General features: G+C 38.1%; 1 protein-coding gene across 5 annotated transcripts in view; it reads right to left on the reverse strand.

Annotated features, from left to right (window-relative positions):
• AKAP11 (A-kinase anchoring protein 11) overlaps positions 1 to 19,881 on the reverse strand; it is a 48,799-nt gene that overhangs the window by 4,943 nt on the left and 23,975 nt on the right. For 4 of the 5 annotated variants that reach the window (XM_038569637.1, XM_038569639.1, XM_038569636.1 and 1 more), the window contains exons 6-11: positions 19,070 to 19,337; positions 14,005 to 18,502; positions 10,119 to 10,274; positions 4,798 to 4,881; positions 3,967 to 4,013; positions 1,431 to 1,591 (exon numbers count right to left, since the gene is read on the reverse strand). In XM_038569637.1, the coding sequence (XP_038425565.1) occupies positions 1,431 to 1,591; positions 3,967 to 4,013; positions 4,798 to 4,881; positions 10,119 to 10,274; positions 14,005 to 18,502; positions 19,070 to 19,337 (5,214 nt within the window). The remainder of the gene's footprint in view (positions 1 to 1,430; positions 1,592 to 3,966; positions 4,014 to 4,797; positions 4,882 to 10,118; positions 10,275 to 14,004; positions 18,503 to 19,069; positions 19,338 to 19,881) is intronic. The other variant, XM_038569640.1, reaches the window with a different exon arrangement.

Genomic DNA, 19,881 nt, shown 5'->3' on the forward strand with positions numbered 1-19,881 from the left:
CCAAACAGAATTCTAGGCAAACGCTAATCTACATCAGTCTCTACAGATGTGCCCATTTGGGCCATTTCGTATAAATGTAATCATAAAATATATGATATGGTCTCTGGTGACCAGTTTCTTTCACTTAATGTGACTTGAAGGTTCCTCCATGGCGTAGCATGTATGCACTTCCTTCCTTTTTGACAGATAATATTCCATTGCATAGAAATACCACATTTTATTTATCCATTCTAGGATGTTTCCATTTCTGGCCTGGTAGGAATAATGGACATACATTTTCATTCCTCTTGGGTATTGCTGGGTTATATGATAATGCCAGGTTTAACTTCTTGAGGAATTTTCAGAATGTCCTCCCTAGGTTACTTGGGGATGAGCGCCTAGCACCATCATGCTCACGCTCAGCTCTGCCCATGGTCTTCCTTAGCCCTCACTTTATTTAAGACTAAATGACTTGAAAATATCTGCTTCCCTCCAGTGGGCTCTCACACCTTTCCTATCTACTCCTTCTTGACGATTTATTTCCTGAAGATCGCTTTGTCTTATCTTCTCCTTCTGCCTCAAACCAGAAACCTAACCTAGAAAAATCCAAAAGTCCAAGAAAAAACAAACAATAAAATACCAACAAAAGGTCATTTTTACTGAATATCTCTTCCACACACTTCTTTAAACTATATCTTTGTAAATTCTGAACCAGGAATCAAGAGTAACTGGACTGCTCCCTTTTTGTTATAGATCAATTTGCACCGGTTATTCATTGAACTATTTTATACCCTATAAGAAGATTAAATCAAAATTCTGATAAGGAAGATTCTGGGACAAAAATTTTAAGACTATATAAAATAAAAATCTTGACTAACAACATGCCTGGCACACAGTTAAGTTCTTGATAAAAATACCCAATTAGTGTACTGAATCTGAATATTGCATTATTAAGAACCCCATGGCCCCTTATAAGATGTTTAAACCTTCATGGCTTTTTGAAGCATGCTAGCTTCTCCCACTAATACAACTGGATTAACAGAGTAGGAGACATACTAATTGCCAGGCATAATTATGAATCAATTTAAAACAAATAATAACTCAATCTTTCCATATGAATACATGGTTATTAATGGCACCTAACTCTGAGTGCTTAGGATGTCAGGCGCTAGAGCAAGCATATTTTTTTTTTACAGTATTGTGTTTAATCCTCATAAACCTCTGTAAGGTAACCTCTCATTTTCATAGTGCAGATAAGGAAACCTTGAGCGTGCCCAAGGTTACACTACCAGAGGGGCAGGGCTAACATCCGGACCCACTATGCGACTCTAGCACACAAGCACGGACCCACTGTGCAATCAAGGGGCGTCTGGCTAGGTCACCCATGGGATACAGAACACCGAAGATGGTTAAGCATGGCCTTACAACCACCCTGTGCAGCAGGTGCTTACTTGTATGAACTCCTTCTTTGCAGAGTCATGAAGATAAAGTTCTGTCACTTCAGCCTCAGAAGCCACGAGCCACTGAAGAATAATCCTTAGCTGGGGATCCACTGTGCAAGGCTCCATGTCAATATTGGTAATGAGCAGAATCTTTCTGTCTGGCCCCAAACCTAGTATTTACATTTGAACGACATAAAGTGAAACTCATCAATTCAACTCTCAATACTCTGGTTCCCATGGGTAGAGAAATATTTTCCATTTCTTAAGATTCCAATGAATGCTCGGAAAAAAAAAATCTGTCTTCCCTCATCCTCAGCTTAACATCAACCAAAACATTTATTTCAAAGGGCAAAATAAAGCTACAACAAAGGAATAACGCTGATCATCTATCTACTGAGAGCACAAATACAAAACTCTATTTTGAGGCATTGAATTCAAGTACTATAAATGCCATAGATTTGTGTCAAAATACAATCCACAAGTAAAGAAAAGAGGAAACAAAATTATAAACCATCAAAATAGAAATCTCATATAAAGAAATGTATTAAATGGACTTTGAGAAAGCTTCTTGAATTACGTAACAGAAGCAACACATACTTGTACAGGGCATATTACATCCTAGGTAGTATTACATATACATATTACATCCTAGTTCTTCCTATATACAAACTCCTGGAACCCTCACACCCATCTTATGAAGTGAGAACTACCATCTCTATCTTACAGGTGAGGAATGTGAGGCAGAGAGAGATCCGGAGTCTTACAATGGGGAAGTGGTTGAGCCAGGACATGAACATAACAGTCTGGCTCCATGCTCTCAACCACTTCATTTTTTAGGCAAAGGACGGGGGGAAATGTCACATGCAGCCACTTACATCCCAAAAGGCAGACCAGGGAATTTTCTGGCACACCTCTTTGTAAATAAGCTATTACTCACAAGTTTCTTTTTATGAAAATTATGTTCTCAACATAAAGAAGGATGAATCGCTGTTGGCTATAAAACTAATGACCTGTAGACCCATATCATCACTCCTGCTTAAAGAGGGCTGAGCTAAAAGCAGAGCTCACACAAGTAAGTGCCCTCCCACACTGAGGTGAACAGTGGGCATGCTGGCAGACGTCACGTCAGTTTGTGCCAGTCGTGGAAATTTGTTGGTGACGGTCCCTGATTCTTTTTTAAAGTTTGCAGGGCATTCTAGACTACTACTAATCATTTCTAGGATTTGTGTTGGTCCCTAATGTTTTCACTTAGACAACAGATCTGTGTCATTCTCTTAAGATAAAAAAAAAAGTACTGCCTTTTCCCTCCTCTCCCCTCAATGACTCTCAATCAAAAAAGGGGTCTGGTACACCATGATATCATGATACCAGACATGACACAACTTTCCTAGACAAAGTTAACATTTTTTTCAGTCAACAAAATAAAGCAAATATTACCTAGCCTATCTGTATCTCTAAAAATATTGACCTATCCCTATGTCATATCCAATGACAAAAACTTACTTCTAGAAGCCCTATATGAAGAATGTCTACTTAAAAACAGAATGTCTAACTTAGCAGAAGCACTGGGACTAAAAAATAATCACCTCAAGTCTGAGGATTTTAGCTCAAAAATGGGTACATGACTTCCCTAAATAAGAAAGGCATAACTGGAGGTAAAACTAACTGGACACTCAGGTGTTAATAAAGTACATTTCAAGAATTCATTTAGGCATTTTTCTCAGTTTGCCCTACTTCTAAGGAAATGATGAAAAAAAGCACTAGCTCAAAAACAAATATCTCAAACACTATAAATATTTTTAGGTGCTGCTCTATAGAAGACATTATTGGTATTTTCATAATTTAAAAAAATAAGCCATCTAAATAAACCAGCTGAATGAAAATTCAGCTTCAATATAGAAAGTTTCTACATTCACTCAGATACTCTAATATTGGAATTAAGGATTACAAATCATGGTCCAGAACTCTGTTACCAATGACTTCTGGTATTTAGATATTTGGCACTGTGTTCATCAAAGGAAGAACTGAATATTTTCTTCAAATATGTCTATTTGTGAATTCAGGAATAGGACTGAGAGAGGGAAGAATGTATCTTAAAATATCTTTTAATTTTTACCTTCTGATTTATGTAAGATCAACATTAAACACTAATTTAAGAAGTTACTAGTTTGGAAGGATAAAACTAGAGCATATGCCATGATTTTAATAAATTATATATTATAATGTAAGGGTTTTATGTTTTAAAAAAGATAATTACACAGAGAGAGATTATCATAAATTTCCCTCTCAAATAACTGAATAACTCTTTTTAAGTAATTCAGTTTTCACACCAATGGGTACACTTCATTAGTTTAGCAATCAAATGGTACAAATGGTTCAATAAAGGACCTGTCACCGGATACATTAGTTCAGGACTGTTGTGATTTGCAAATACCCTAATTTATAATAACCTGGAGGCCCACAGATGAAAACGCACGAAGTGAAGACTCTTCTAGGAAACCTTATACAAAAAAACATGCAAACACTTTGAAAAACAGTCATTTACCTTCTCCATCATCCTCAGGATCTTCATCTTTATCATCTGGCTCATCACTTTTCAAATAAAAGAGCAGAAGCAGTTAAAAAAAAAAAAGCTTTAATTAAAATAATGGTACTAAAACCAATTCTTAAAACATGGAAAAGAATGAATGTTACGATATGATATATGACATTTAAAAAGGTAAGAAATGACAATTTAAAAGGAAGCTTTGCTTCTCACACCATTTCACGTTAAAATCTGAATTGTAAACGATGCCTAAACAGGTAGGTCATCAGTAACCAAGAAGGCCTACCTTACCGTGATACAGAACACCAAGTAATTTCATGATCAAATTTGATTTCAAATAATTTAAAGTTAAAATAGTCTACTAATTTGGTTCTGGATAACACAGCATTTGAATTATCATAGAATGCCATGAATATTCATTAATGCCTCTGCTGATGTCATGTACATATTTTTAACAGAGTAAATTTTTTTCCTATGCTTTCCTTAAATATGAAGTAAAATTACATACAAAAACAAATAAAACAACAACAAAAACCAGAAATCCTGTAGGAAGCAAGCTCTTTTTAATGAAATAGTAATTGGTAGGATGAAAAATAGCAGGCGGAGCACTACATGCATAGATGTAACACATTTTGCAATTAGAGGTCAGTTGTATCTTAGCATAATTGAATTTTGTCATTAGATGTAAATTATCAAGCAGGATCAAGTCCAAACACAGGAGGAAAGCAGGTTGATACATACTGGCACTGTAACCCACGTTCTTTTCAGAGTATGACATCATGCATTAGTGTGAAAGACTCATCAGTTTGTAAGTTTCTGGACCGGACCAACCTGTCTGATGTTGGAAAGGATAAATTGTCCTCATACAAATCTCCTTCTAAACCAAGACTGCTCCAGCTACTGCTGTTACCATTACTGCCAGAAGAAGAAAAGAACAGAGCTGAACCAGAAAATGAATAGTAAAGACGACCTGGGTTTTCCTTGGAACAGCTTCTGTCAGTGGTAAGTGGGAGGTTCGGGTGAGAGCTGCCCCCGGGGAGGGGGGCATCCGTGGAGGCAGAAACCATCACGGCTACCGACGGATTCGGGTGTTTGGGAGTTTTCTTATTTGGCCTCCACACATCAGGAAAAATAGTCTAAATTTCTATTTATTTCACGTATGGACACAACAGAATGACTTTTAGGACAGTAGATGAATGCCTCAAGAAGTTTCATGATTAAATTCATGTTTAGGCAAATCTTGGGCTATAATTTGTAAGAAGCCAAAACTCTTCAGTTTGGGTAAAATTTTAAAAAAATCACAGGTTACCGTTAACATTCTCTCAGCTCTTTAGACAGATGGATTTGGTACTGAAATAACAGGCACCAAACATAATCCCAAATAGACCTTTTCTAACTACTTGGAGAAAAGATGTTTTCTGATTTCTTTTTTTTTTTTTTTCTTGATTTCAAAATACCCTTATTATGTCAATTACCTTCATTTCATACATTATGTATAATTCAGTAGGTGGCAAATAACATCCATTTTCATCAGATTTTTGAGTAATCAAGGCTTAATCGAGCAATACACCTGTCTGGTGGGCCAGTCACTAATGCCACACAGACACCTTAAACTATCTAATCAAAAGAGGAAAGCAAACGATATCCTAACATTGCAGCAAAGCAAAAAGAAACAATAAGCGACTGTGTTCAGAAACAATACTAAATTTAATTTTTCAGATTAAAACCTAAACATGCGATTTAAAATTCTAATCATTAAAATAATTAGTAAGCACATTAGTTCGCAGTGATAAGCAGCTTATGTTTCCCCACATTAGGCTAGGCAATTACAAAAATTAATATGTACACAAAACCAAAATTTTGGTTTTAAAAAGTGAATTAACACAAAATCATCTTCTGTGCATCAGTAAATGTTGATACAGTTACCAAAAAAGGGATGATTATTTAAAAGTTCTAAAGAGTTTACAAGCAATTTCAATAATTTGCGTATCTGTATTTACTCTGACACCATCAAACGGTCACAAACCATACTGTATTAGAAAATTGAAGTTAAAACTGAGTAGTTTCTTTTCAACCTGTGCTCAGACAAATATAACTCCATCTATAAAACCCTGAAAGCAGCCAGAGTTTTGCCTATGTGGTCTGTCGTCAGACAAACCAAAGATGGAAAAACATGGAAATATAGAATGGAGAGGCAGCTGTGAGCCAAAGAGAAAGGGAAAACTGAAGATCTCAAACATTGCACTACCTCTAATATAGGAATGATTTTCTAAACAAAGGAAAAATATTACAAAATTAAAATCCTTACCCATACTCTGACAACAATAATGATTCCTCCTTTTAATTAATCATCAAAACCCATCCCCTAAAGTTTAGGTGAACATGAAATGAATAACGGCAAAAAAAAATGTGAAGACTAAAAATTCAAACTCCCTCTATTTAACCTCATTCCCCCACCCCTCCTACCCCTCAAAGTGGGTCCGATTTAAAGTCAGTTATCTATGAAATGCCACCTAACTAGGGGGACTGTATAATTCTTCATCTAAGCAGGACACTTTGGGAAATGAAAGAAGTCACCATTAATAACTACACCAAAGCAACAGAAGCAAACCTGGCCTGTCCCGAGCAACCTAGGAGATACAATCACCTTCCATTAATCTGACACAAAACAACTGAATATCTTCACTTAACAGTGATATTTCATTCTTAAACACTGCCCTGCATCCATCATTTTCTTTTAAATCTTTTCCTATCTATTCCTATCTGTGTATTTTCCTTTCACATCTTTTCATATTTCCTATGTCTAGAAGGGGTGTACCTCAAGCCAGTGGGGGCCAAAGGTTAAGATTTTTTTAATTTAAATTCAATTTGCCAACCTACAGTATAACATCCAGTGCTCATCCCATCAAGTGCCTTGCCCTCCTCAATGCCAGTCACTCAGTCACCCCATCCTCCCACCCGCCTCCCCTTCTGCAACCCTTTGTCTGTTTCCCAGAGTTAGGAGTCTCTCATGGTTTGTCTCCCTCTCTAATTGTTCCCCAGTTTCCCTCCTTTTCCTTAATGGTCCCTTTCACTATTTATGTTCTGCATATGAGTGAAACCATATGATAAATGGAGGCTCAGATTCTTTATTGTGGTTTTCAGCCACATGAAAACTACTGTCGATTTGGACATATCTCATAAATACTATCTCAAGAATTCCGCAAGCCCAGTCCCATCTCTTACCTAACCCACTACATAGCTTCTAAGAAATTCACAGCCCGTTTGCAGTACTTAAGAGACCCACATACACAAACCAAGCCTCTTTCAGATCAAATAACTACACATTCCTCATAAGCACCTATGAAACTCTGAAATTATTATTTCTTTAACTGTTGCCCTCTACTAACCTTCCTACTTGGAGTAAAAAAGCATATGGAGGGTCTAAAACACTTAAGTCTTTTATCTCCTATCTGATCTCTGTACCAGAAAATTACAGTTCCTACAGATGTCATCAAAGACAAAACACGTGCAGCCATGTATCTTAAGTGTGGCCTCTGAAGCACCTGCAGTAAAATCATCGGAGATTCTTGGGACCTCCAATGACCTACTGAATCTTAATCTCTGGAAGGTGAGGCACTAGAAATTGTATGTTCAGCAATCACACTATCAACCCAGGATGAGCCCTACTTTTTCTCTGTCCTTGAACCTCGACAGCCACATAGCATAACTGTTCTTATTAAGACTGTAAACTACAGGTGTTTTTCAGACAAAATGCTATAAAGCCATGTTATTCCCCAGCCTGAATCCAGTTAATTTTCTGAACCAAATGCATTTACCATGTTAAACATAATTCTTTGAGTCTCAGCCTGATTTGGTCTTTTTGAAACTTGGTTCTGGTTAATGAGATGATCTTTTCATCTTTATTTTAAGTCATTCACAAGTAATGAGCACAGTATTCCCTTATCTGCAGAGAATGTGTTCCAAGGCTTGCAGTGGCTATCCATGAAACCATGGATAGATAGTATTGAACCCTACACATACTATGTTTTCTTTACATACATTACTTATAATGAAGTTTATTTGTTTGTTTATTTATTTATTTATTTTAAAGATTTTATTTATTTAATCATGATATATCCACAGGGAGAGAGGGAGAGAGGCACAGGCACAGGCAGAAGCAGGCTCCATGCAGGGAGCCCGATGCGGGACTCGATCCTGGGTCTCTAGGATCTGGCCCTGGGCTGAAAGCGGTGCTAAACCGCTGAGCCACCGGGCTGCCCTATGATGAAGTTTAATTCATAAATTAGGCACAGTAAGAGGTTAACAACAAAAACTAAAAAGAGTAATTTTAACAGTATACTACAATAAAAATTATGTGAATGTGGTCTGTCTCTCTCAAAACACCTTACTGCGTGTACTCACCAGCCTTGTGATGATGTGAGATGATAATCATCTGAGATGAGATGAGATGATGTGTGGTGAATGACACAGGCACAATGACAGTAGTGTTAGGCAATAAGTGGCCTTCTGACAACATGTCAGGAGGATCATCTGCTTCTGGACCTCGACTGACCATGGGTAACTAAACCCACAGGAAAGCAAAACCACTGATGCCAATGGGCAGGATTCCTTATTTTCTATCACTAATAAAACGCTAAGAAGGACAGAACCAAGGACAGAGCCATCTAACCAGACAACATTCTGCACAAAGCTGTTTAGCTGGCTACAGAGGCCCTTGATGCCACGGGCCACTAACCCTCGTTCACCATTGCAACGCTAGGATTTCCTACGCAGCAATGTCGACCCTCACTGAAATCCTAGAAGCCTATGTTTCTCCAAGATGAGAGGAGAATTTAAGTCTTAACATTCTATTCTAGGTAGAGTTATGGAAAGGGCCAAATAATGTTTGTGATATGACCCCTACTTCCCACTACCAGTTTTAAAGACTGCCTTCTTAGACCCAGATTTTTTTTTAAAGATTTCATCTATTTATTCATGAAAGACACAGGGAGAGAGGCAGCGACATAGGCTGAGGAACAAGCAGGCTCACTGTAGGGAACTGGATGCAGGACTCAATCCCAGGACCCCAGGATCATGCCCTGAGCTAAAGACAGGCGCTCAACCACTGAGCCACCCAGGCGTCCCTGACCCAGATTTTAAGATGTATTGGTGGTTTACACAGCATTTTAAGAAACTATGACAAAACAGATGTTTTATACAAATATTAATACTTACTGGTTAATCCAAGCATCAAACAAAATGCTCTGAGATGATGTGTTTTAGCAGGTGAGAAGCCATTTCCTTCCCTTCCTCCCCTCCTCCCACAGTCTTCTCACTTCTTCCTCTTTTTAAGTCAATTCCAAGGGTTTTTGTTCAACTGAAGCCTCACAGGGTCCTTCTCACAGGCCAAAAACTAGGACCTTTTCCTCTCCCTAGACTCAGCCCTGGATGGCATTTATTAATTCCAATTATCAATTAATGCAGATAAAAAAATTTATGGCATTTTATAGTTTAGTCAGGAATGCCTTTAGAGAGTCAAGAATGTAAGAAACAAATGTATCATAATTAATAAAATATGCTAAAGACTGTTACTACGAACAAAATTAACTAAGACAAGTTATATACCAGGGAAATGCCTTCCGCTGTACAATACCGTATTTTTACAAGAAGTTTATGTATTTTCAAGTATAAATGCTCTCGGCCATTTTGTTCCTGGATAGCAGGGTAAATGAGGAATCCTCCCAAGAAAGATATTACTTTCACTAATAACAAGAAAATTACAGGGTCATTTAGATAACTTTTACAGATAACTGTCTTTTTTTTCAGCTTCTAAAGAAAAACATTTTTTGAAATGAGAAATACATTTTTTCCTCAAAAATCACGGAAGTCCAGGAAAATCCTAAAGGTATAAAATCAAATGAATGCAGTATTTTTCACATCAGCTATTGTCACACCCAAAGAAAATTAGCTTAGCTAATCATGGTATCTAATAAATGTCAAAAACTATTAGAACTAAAATATATATATATATATATATTAGAACTACATTATAGACCATAAAACATATTCTGAAAATAATGGCATATTTCTAATTTTTAAACATCCCGTGTAAATATAATTCTGAGGTCTGAGGACCTAAACTATGCAATCACACGCACAAATTTAGTTACCTTTCACTTAGGTGATGAAAACTGCTACTTTCATCCTGGTGTTCATCTTCAAAACTTAAATTAGACCAGCTACCCGTGCTGTCATCACCAATACTGAGATTCATCTGCTGGCTGCCGAAAGACTCGGTTGACTGTAAGTCTTCTATTTCTTTTGGACTGAAAAAAAGGAAGGAAGGAAGGAATGGGGGAGAAGGGAAAAAAATTTTCAATCCGAAATATTCAGATTCTGAGTTCCAAAGCTATCAATTTGATGATAAAGATGACAAAAACAAGAATCGATCTTCACAGCCACACCAGTGGCCCATTCAACCCTTTGTGTCTGCTAATAAAGAGACTCTGCAGGAGAGCAAAATACTTTCAAAATTAAATGAGCTATATCTATTATGGATCCATCCCAAATGCTCTGTTGATCTGAATTCTCTTTCAAGCAATTCATACTTTCAACTGGCACCACTGCAGAGGAGCGCACGTTCCTACATTGATCACCTACTTTTTAAGACAGTACTCTTCTTTGTACTGAGAGGAAGCTCTTTCTGGCTTGAAGAACAACAACAACAACAAAAATGTAGTTTGAGGAATTCTAGTACTGTCAATCAAGCCTCGAGTCAAACTAGCCAATCTCTTTAAGATTCTGAGCACGGATCATAACAGTTCTCATTATTTTTTTCAATGAAAAGACATTTATATTTTTATTCCATCTCACGAGAAAGGCCACTAGGCCACTGTTCAGTTACTGCAATTGCCCCCTCTATATTTTATTCTCAACACAGCAGTTTAAAATGATATTTTTAAAGATAAAGAGGAAAAATGTTAGTCTTCTGATCAAAACCTTCTAACAGCTCCTCACCAATCAGAATGAGAGTCCAAATCCTTATAATACACTCACTGGTATGCTAGCCTCTCCTGGTCTCCATCTCTTCCCATCTATTAGTTTCCCAGCCCACTGACTTCAGGCACGTCTGCCTCTGTGCTGCTTCCCCAACATGCACAATCCTACCCCTTTGCCTGGAACCCTCTGCCCCAATTCCAGTGCGACTTATTCTCCCTTCACCTTTGGCTCTTTGCTCAAATGTTTATCAGTGTTTCTTCCCCCTCTGCCTATTCAAAACTGCAACCCATGCCCACCTGCTGCACCACCCACCACCACCACCCTCGCCCCCATTCCCTTCCTTGCTTCAGTTTTCCTCCAAAACACTTACCATTGTGTGATACACTTCGCTGTTTTGTCTTATTCCACTGTAATGTAAGTTCTAGATAACATATATTTTTTACTGGTTTTGCTTATTTTTGTATCCCCAGCACCCAGAATAAATCCTGAAATGCCCACTCCCCTCTGGGGCTATCCTCATTTTATATTTAAGATACATCAACTGGAATTACATTGGACAGGCACGTTATAGTTTTGAGCCGTAACAGACCTCTACTTTGTTTTTTTAATTTTTTACATTTTTCTGGAATGTGCTGCAATCTAATGGTTTTTTTGGCTGAAATGACCCACTAAATGAAGTCCAGAGAAGAGTTTTAATGACTACTGGGTTATTCCGGCTCAGAAATAATGGCTCACAATATAGTTTAGATGTTTGCTCTGCTAAAAATGCACTACCATGTAATTCCCCATTCAACACTCACAAACCACCCACATACCACCCTTCTGTACATTTACAGCTTTGTGAAATATTTATGGTTATTTTCATGAATCAAACATTTACAAGAAAAGAGACACCAAATGACACCTTTAAAAATAATCCACTTGAATGAATCCCTCTAAAGTTTGAAAGGCAAAACCATTTTAACTTCAGAAATAGAAAATGGGAAACAGTACATTGTACACACTAGAGTCAGCTTTTAATAATCAGCACTTATAGAACCCTATACAATTATTAAGAAGAAAAAAGAGAAAAGAAATACAAAGTAATATTCTACTGGCCTTGATAAAAAGTTCGACTAGGACAGCACTAGCTTCTAGGAATTAACTTGAGGGGCCTACTTACTCACCCAAGGGAGCCAGAAGGGAAAGTAAAAATATTGAGCTATCGATAGCTATCAATATTTTCCTCTCATCTAGGGTGGAGTCTCTTTTCCTACTAGAGCCTGGGGAGAGGCACAGGGAGAAACAGTTAAAATAGCCTGAGGTCAATCTTGTTTGAGGAGCGTTACTTCAGTTGTAGAAAAGCCTAGTCTACTACCTTATTCATTCACGTATTTATTAACCACTTACTATACATCACCATATTAAGAACTGACAGGTAGTCATGAACAAAGGAAATGTGGGTCGAGGACAAAGGCTTGCAATTTTTACTGTAAAGGACCAAACAGGAAACACCCAACCATTGTTGGCCATCTCACTACTCCAACTATTCAACTCTGGCGTTAAAGCACAGAAGCAGCCACAGACAATACATAAATTAATGAGCCCAGCTGTGTTCCAGTATAACTTTATTTATGAACATTAAAATTTGAATTTCATCTAATTTTCACTTGTCACAAAATAGTATTGTTTTGATTTATCAACCACAGAGGAAATGTAAAAACCATTCTTAGCTCACACACAATTAAAAAAAAAAAAAAAAAGAAAACAAGCAGTGGCCAGATTTGGCCTGAGAGTCAGTTTGCTAACCCCAGCTCTAGGAGAAAGGAAGCTGCCTGATTACAGAAAATAGAGACCTCCCTTCATTCACCAGAAACATCACAAGAAGATGCCACAGAACAACTGGATTCCAGGGTCCTGGCCAAACTGCATCTCCCTATTTTTTTTTCCTTTTTTTCAGGGGGAGGGGTATTTGTTTTTATTTAAGTTCAATTTGGCAACACATAGTGTAACACTCAGTGCTCATCCCATTAAGTGCCCTCCTAAGTGCCAGTCACTCGGTTACCCCAACCCTCCGCCCACCCCCCCCCCACTTCCATAACCCTTTGTTTTTTTCCCCAGAGTTAGGGGTCTCTCATGATTTGTCTCCCTCTCTAATTTTTCCCACTTGGTTCCCCTCCTGTCCCTTATAACCTCTTTCACTATTTCTTATATTCCCTATATGTGCATCTCCCTATTTTAAGATGGCTAAGAAGAGAGGCAGTCCTTGCCATGGCTCTGACAAAAGCTACTAAAAATATATAAAAAAAAAAAAATCTGAAGACTCATGTGACGCCATTAAATTCCACCTCAACTCTAGGAACTTTCTCTGTCCAGTGGGCCTAACAAAATCCTACAAACCAAGAACATAAGTTGGTCCTGATGCTTTCCAGGGAGGAAAAAAAGGCTAAAAGTGAAAAGTTTAATCACTATGGTATTGGAATCACTGAGCACAAGGCACAGCTACTGAAGAACACTGCGAGGTCATCAGAAAGAGAACTGTCCCCTTAGACAGGCACCTACCAGGAGAAGTGAGAACAGTAACAGAAGTCTTCAGAGACTTCCAATTACTGCTTTTTAAAGCTTTCTTCCTTATAGCAGTTTCGTTAAATTATCCTCTTTATATGAAAACTTACCTTTGTGAGAGAAAGAAAACACTGCTTTAAAAAAGAATGAAATCTTGGAGTCATTATCTATCACAGTGATACTCTGCATTTGTGGTCTACAACTCTCTGGCTTTTCTTCAATCCAGCGTTACCTACTTCACAGCTCTGTGAATGAGGGGTGGGGGGGTGGGGGGCAAGGTGACTATCCCTAAGCCTCCTCTTCTAGTTCAGGAAGTGATTAATACTTTCCCTCAAAGGGCGGTCAGGGGGATAATGAGACAACAGAGATGGAGAGTGACATACAGGATATGAAACACCACACAAATGTAGTAGGGAAGATTTGTTAACTTAGGGTTCTAAACAGGACCTAAGACACATATGACTGAGTAACTTTTCATTTTATCATAAGACCCAAAGGACATCTGAAACTCACCTGCTAACCGCGCGTCCAACATTCGTCATTGCCGATGTCATTATTTCTGTGGTCAGGCTCTCAACAAAGCTAATGCCATCTTGTCCGATTCCGCTATCAGCCGCCAAGCTGGTATTGCTCAGCTCTCTCTCTGCTTTTTCAATAGCTTCAGCAACTATCTTCTCAGCAAGCACTGTCTTCTTATCAAGACCAACATGAATTTGTGGGACATCAAGGTGACAAATTCTAAACTCCTGATGGATGTTGCTAAGTTTCGATACAGAAACTGGCTTACCGCTAGCAAATGAATCCAGTCTAGAAATGTGCTGAGATGAATTCCCAGTACAATCATGCAATTCTTTACGGTCACAGTATCTGCAAGCTTGACTTATGAGAGGTGACAACTTTTCCGCATAAGTGACCCTATCAGCTGCTTTCGTGGACTCAGACTCATGGAAAACTGCAGATCCTAAACTGAGCTCTAGTGTGTCATCCACTACTTTTTTAGCATACTGCTCTATAGCTTGAACAACATTCTCTCCATGACCATATCCATTTAAGTTGCCTGTACTGTGATAAAATCTGTGATTTTGTGAGGGAGGCTGAAGAGACTGAAGAAATTCTGGCTCAATGTGAGACTTGGTATCTTCATCACATCCAGACTTTTCATAAAGGCAAGAATCTGTTAAGGATTTTGGCAAGCCAACCGTAGACGTTGTCAGCTCTTTTTTGACATCTCTTGTTATGCTGTGAGCTAGAGAGGTTGAAAAATTATACAGTTCAGAGGACTCATTTTTATATGTATCCCGCGTCCATTCACAGGTTTGATTTTTACAAAGGTAACCTCCATTTCTTTTGCTTTGTCGTTCTTTATCTACTTCTTGGTGGTGTTCTTTATTTAGGAATATTAATAGTTCGTTCTTGGTTTTTACCTGTGAGCTTTGCAGGGGAAACATTTTTGAGCTGCACTTCATTTTGGTTGTCTTGGCAGCTTCTTGTAATCCTGATTTAACAGATCGATAAGCAAGTCTATTGGCATACTGGTCCATTATTAACTCACGATTGCCGCCTTCCTGTTTTAGCACTTGGATAATATGACCCGCATACTCGTCTGTCACGCTTTCACAGCTGGGATACTTATACGTCAGACCAGACATAAAAGGATTTGGTGGTAACGAAAGAATGAATGGATCTCCTTCTCGTGGGTATGCTACAGCCTCCATTTCCAACTTCTCTTCTAATCTATCATCTCGGCCACCATCAACGTAACAACTATTCTTCCTTTGCCTGAAAGGCATACAACTTCTAACTTTTGCTATTTTCTCAGCTTCTGTAATGACTTCTGCCGCCATATCACTTGCAAAATTGCATAACGTTTGTAAATTTTCCTCTGAGCAATTTAAAACAGCAGGTGACACACTTCTTTGACTTTGTGCATTTAAGCAAGGGCTTTTAACCCTGGGTTCTTGAATGACTTTATTATCTAAATGGGAAGCTGCCATTTCCGTTGCGAGAGAAATGATGTGGGTAGCTAATGATTCTGCAAATTGAACTTTTTTCCCTGGGTGCTCAGACTTTACATCCACTTCTGGGTGCTCTTCGTCTTCACTACTTTCAACCTCTTCTGAAAGAGATCGCATGAGTTTCAACATGAACTCTTCTTTTTCTATAGTATTTTGTTCATTTTCAGACAAACTACCAACAGACGAGTTGTGAGGTGTAGAGGGTGGCGTAGCAGGTGCAAATTCTTTTGCTAATTCCCCCTTGAGCTTTTTGGTTAACTTCTTAATATCCCATTCAGAACTAGCCTGGGATGGTACTAGAGGAGTGGATGGAGGAGTGCCAGGTATTACATTTCCATCTCTAATTTTCTGTTTATCTTCCACATGCAAACCATCTACACATGTAAGCACTGTGGAGGACAAAGTATGTGAATGAGGAAAAGGGTGTTCTTGCCCAAAAGACAAGGGCTCAAGTGCTGTATTATTCAAATTATGCTTTTTCACAGATTTGTCCTTAGCAACTTCCTTCAAATCAGGTTTCTGACCTACAATTGTTGGACAAGGTGGTAGTGTCTCTAAAGAAAATCCGTGAGCTGATGAACCTTTACATTCTGGAACATAATCCTTTCCTACTGAAAGCAAACAGTGGGTTAAGTGATCTTGAGGATCAGAAAATTTGGGGAATTGTGACTCTTCTCTGGGAATAGGCAAGCCTTCCTTGTGTTCAGCACTTTTATCTACATTTGGAAGCACTGATTTGCTTTTATCTATGGAATGTTTAAGAATAGATTTAGATAACTGATCAGCAAACATGTCCTTATTGCTAGCTTCGCTCAGTTGCAGTGTTGCTTGGTCAGAGTGAAAAGCAAAGGGTTTTCCCTTTACTGCTGTAGTTACACAATCTGTGTGTTCATCAACTGTGTTCGTGCCTTTGAATGATGTCATTGACTCCAGCGTTTCATTTACAATCGTATGCACCATTGCTGTAGAAAAGTTGCTAATAATCACAGGATCACTTGGTAATTTTGAAGAGCTTTGCATTTCAATATCATCATTAGTTGGTTTAAAATCTTTCTGGCTACCTGGATTGTGGTCTGAGGGTAAACAAATATTTCTGAGACATGCTACTTCCTCTTCTTTGTTTTTTGTGGTAACACGTGTCTGGATAGAATCACCATTCAAATTATTACCATCAGATGACTGAAGAGACTTTGCCTGATATGTATTAGATGAAATATGATATGGGAGAAGGGCATTTCCCGCCAAGGGCACTGGTATAGAAGTAACAACTCCAGAAGTACAAAACAAGGCCTGCTGTACTGTGTATTCCTTTTTATATTCCTGCATGGGTCTTGTTGCCATAACTGTCTGATTGTTAAAAGCAGGGGAAAACGTGGAGGTCTGTGTCAATGGCACTAAATTTTCTGTGCTCGCACACTTTAGGTTATCTGTAGAAACACTAACCGCTGCCTTGGTTGTGAATGTCACATCAACTTGTGAAAGCTCAATAAACGCTTCCTGTATTACAGACTCAGATAAGTCTTTTGCATATGACTTTACTACTCTATCTTCACAGTCCAACGACCAACACTGTGGAGACGTGGGTGTTGGGGGATACGAAAACTGACACACTTCCATGATGCCTTCAAAAACAAGCTCTTCGGCAAGATCTGCAGCAAACCTAGCAACTGTGTTTGTGAATATCTGCTTCTTTACATACTGTAAATCCTGTAAAGCATTTGATAAAGCTTCGCTCACCAAAAAATTAGCCAGACTGCTAATGGCACGTTCTCTCAGTGAAAATGCACACTGCCTTCTCAGTTCATTAAATGCCATCTGAAAAATGGACGATGTCAATTTGATGGCTAAATGGCACAATGCATTGGTACATGAAGAGACTCCTTTCTGTAAGTCTTTAAATGCACTGCCGAAACTTTTTTCCACGAGATCTGATGCAAATTTCTGAATACTGTCTTTAATCATCAAGGATGTATTTTTAGATTTATTTTTTTGATCAAGGCTTCCATTCTTAAGAGCTATGGTTTTATTTTCTCCCTTTTTAATACTATGAATATTTGAGGTTGCATGAGTGTGCTGGGTATGAAGAACTGAGCCCAATACCTCACATGAAATGCTATTTGCATAATCCTCATAGGTGTAATAAACAGAATCATGATTTTCATGAATCTTATCTCCACCAGTATCTGTTTGGCAAAAACATTCAGCAGGAGTACAGCCTCCAAGAGGACTAAAGGCAGAAGATCGAATAGGGCTAAACAAACCACTGTCTTCCCCTGACGCCTTCACTGGGCGAGGTGAATCCGGGGCATCACACAGGTTACTATAAGGGGATTCCGGTTTACGAGGAGTTGGCTTTCTAACATTAGCTGGGAGAGCTGGACGATCAAACTTGAATTTTTGAGGATTCATAGTAGTGGTTACAGAGCAAGATTTTTCATGTTTGTGTCCTTTCTTTTGCGATGGCTTCCCTAGGACAGGATCTTTTGGAAATGAACAAGAAGCCTCTAAAGTTTGTTCTAGTTCATCAAACTGATCAAAACTATCAAAAAATTCACTTACTTCTGAGTCTGAATCTTCTATATCATCTTTCATCACAGGAATTTTAGGTAACTCAAGTTTTGCTTTTAAACTTTTCTGATAACCCTCTTCATCCAAGAAAATAACAGGACTTGGACTTGAGCATTCAGATTCAGAGGAGTAGGCAGGGGAAGAAGAAAATAATGTTTTCTGTGCATCACTACCTTTATCTGAAGCATTAGATGACCTGTAGAAACTCTTTTGGATCCAAGGCTCAGAAATTAACGTGGTGACTGAAGTTTTCACAGAAGGTAGTTCTTTATGTCCCAGCACATTTATTAAGGAAGCTGAAGGGTTAGCCAATGACTTCTGCCTCCCAGAACTAACCAGAATCCTTAAATCATGGGTTTCTAAATGGTGACCAGAAGAAGTCTGTGAAGCAGCATCACACTGGCTCTTTAGTGCAGTAATATTTATTCCTATAGGAAAAGAATAAAATGAACAGAATCTTTTAAAAATTAGTTTATATCAATGGAAATAAGTAGACTTCAAGCGTGAAATATATATTTGTAGCTTAACTGTCTTCTACACTATGTGTAACACCAGATTCATCCCAAATCACACTTGAGAGCAAATACACCTTTTACTAAAATAATTTCATTTTACCTCGCATCTAGAAATACTTGGTCTACGAAATGCTTAGCTCCTTGTCACACGTGTTAGAAACACTAATATGATCCCTCTACCAGCTAACTCTTCTCAAATTTTAACCCAGGCATGGTCCAAACACTTAATGTAATGAAGTAAACAGTGCTTGAACAGTACTACCCATAACAGATAGCAAATGGAAATAGCACAACTAAAGAGCAGATAACAATGCACTTAGGAATCACAAGAAAATTTTTTGCAGAATCAAAAAGAAAGTTAGAATGTTTAAATTGTATCAAATATCAAGATGAATTTCAATTAATAAGTCAGCCCAAAAACTAGTAAAACTGAATGTTAAACTTTTATTTTTTCATGAAAAAGTCTAGTAAAGAACAAACCATCATTATACGGCTTTGAGGCCTCTTCTTCCTCTAAGTGCTCAAAAGCAGTGACAAAGTCATCCTCTATGGAAGACACAGACTGGTTGGTGTCATCATCATCGTCTTCCTTAGCAGTCTCAAGTTGGTGCTTCTGATGCAAATATGTGTCCAGGGTGTATCTTATACCAGTAGCATATTTACTTAGGAGACTAAAGATAAAATCAATTCTGAGTCTTGGTAATGTAGGTGACACTCTCATGACGCAGAGCATTCCAGAATGCTGACTCTTGGAGAAGATGAAAGATGATAAAAAATCATTTTATTTTCAAAATGTATTATACACACAAAGCATATTATCTGCAAGCGAAGCCTAGAAAAAACACAATCTCAGGGAAAAACAGAAATGTGTGTATCCTGAAAGGCTCCCCAATTTTGTATTGTTAACTCTTCCTTCTTTCTCTACAACATTTCTCACTTCTCAATCTTTCTTTCTCCCAATCTTTTTCTCATCGGTACTCAAATTCGACCCATTCTAGATCCTTAAATAATATTACAGAACTTACTATCCATATCTTTGGCAATCACACTTTCCTATATTAGCATACATCGCCAAGAGTTTCCTTGTTCATTAACCTAGCTCACCAACCACGCTGTAAACTGGTAGAGGGCAGGAAGCAAGTTCTATTCTATTTTTACCCCATTTTCCAGTAGCTTCTAGCATGATACCACCTGCCCTCCTATTGTAAAAGAATCTTCCCCTCCTTTTACCTAAATTTCCCTAGTATTATAATACAATTTTATAATAACGTTTACAGCTGGTTAAAAATATG

Source organism: Canis lupus, chromosome 22 (assembly GCF_011100685.1).
Source record: "Canis lupus familiaris isolate Mischka breed German Shepherd chromosome 22, alternate assembly UU_Cfam_GSD_1.0, whole genome shotgun sequence".
NCBI classification, from domain to species: domain Eukaryota; kingdom Metazoa; phylum Chordata; class Mammalia; order Carnivora; family Canidae; genus Canis; species Canis lupus.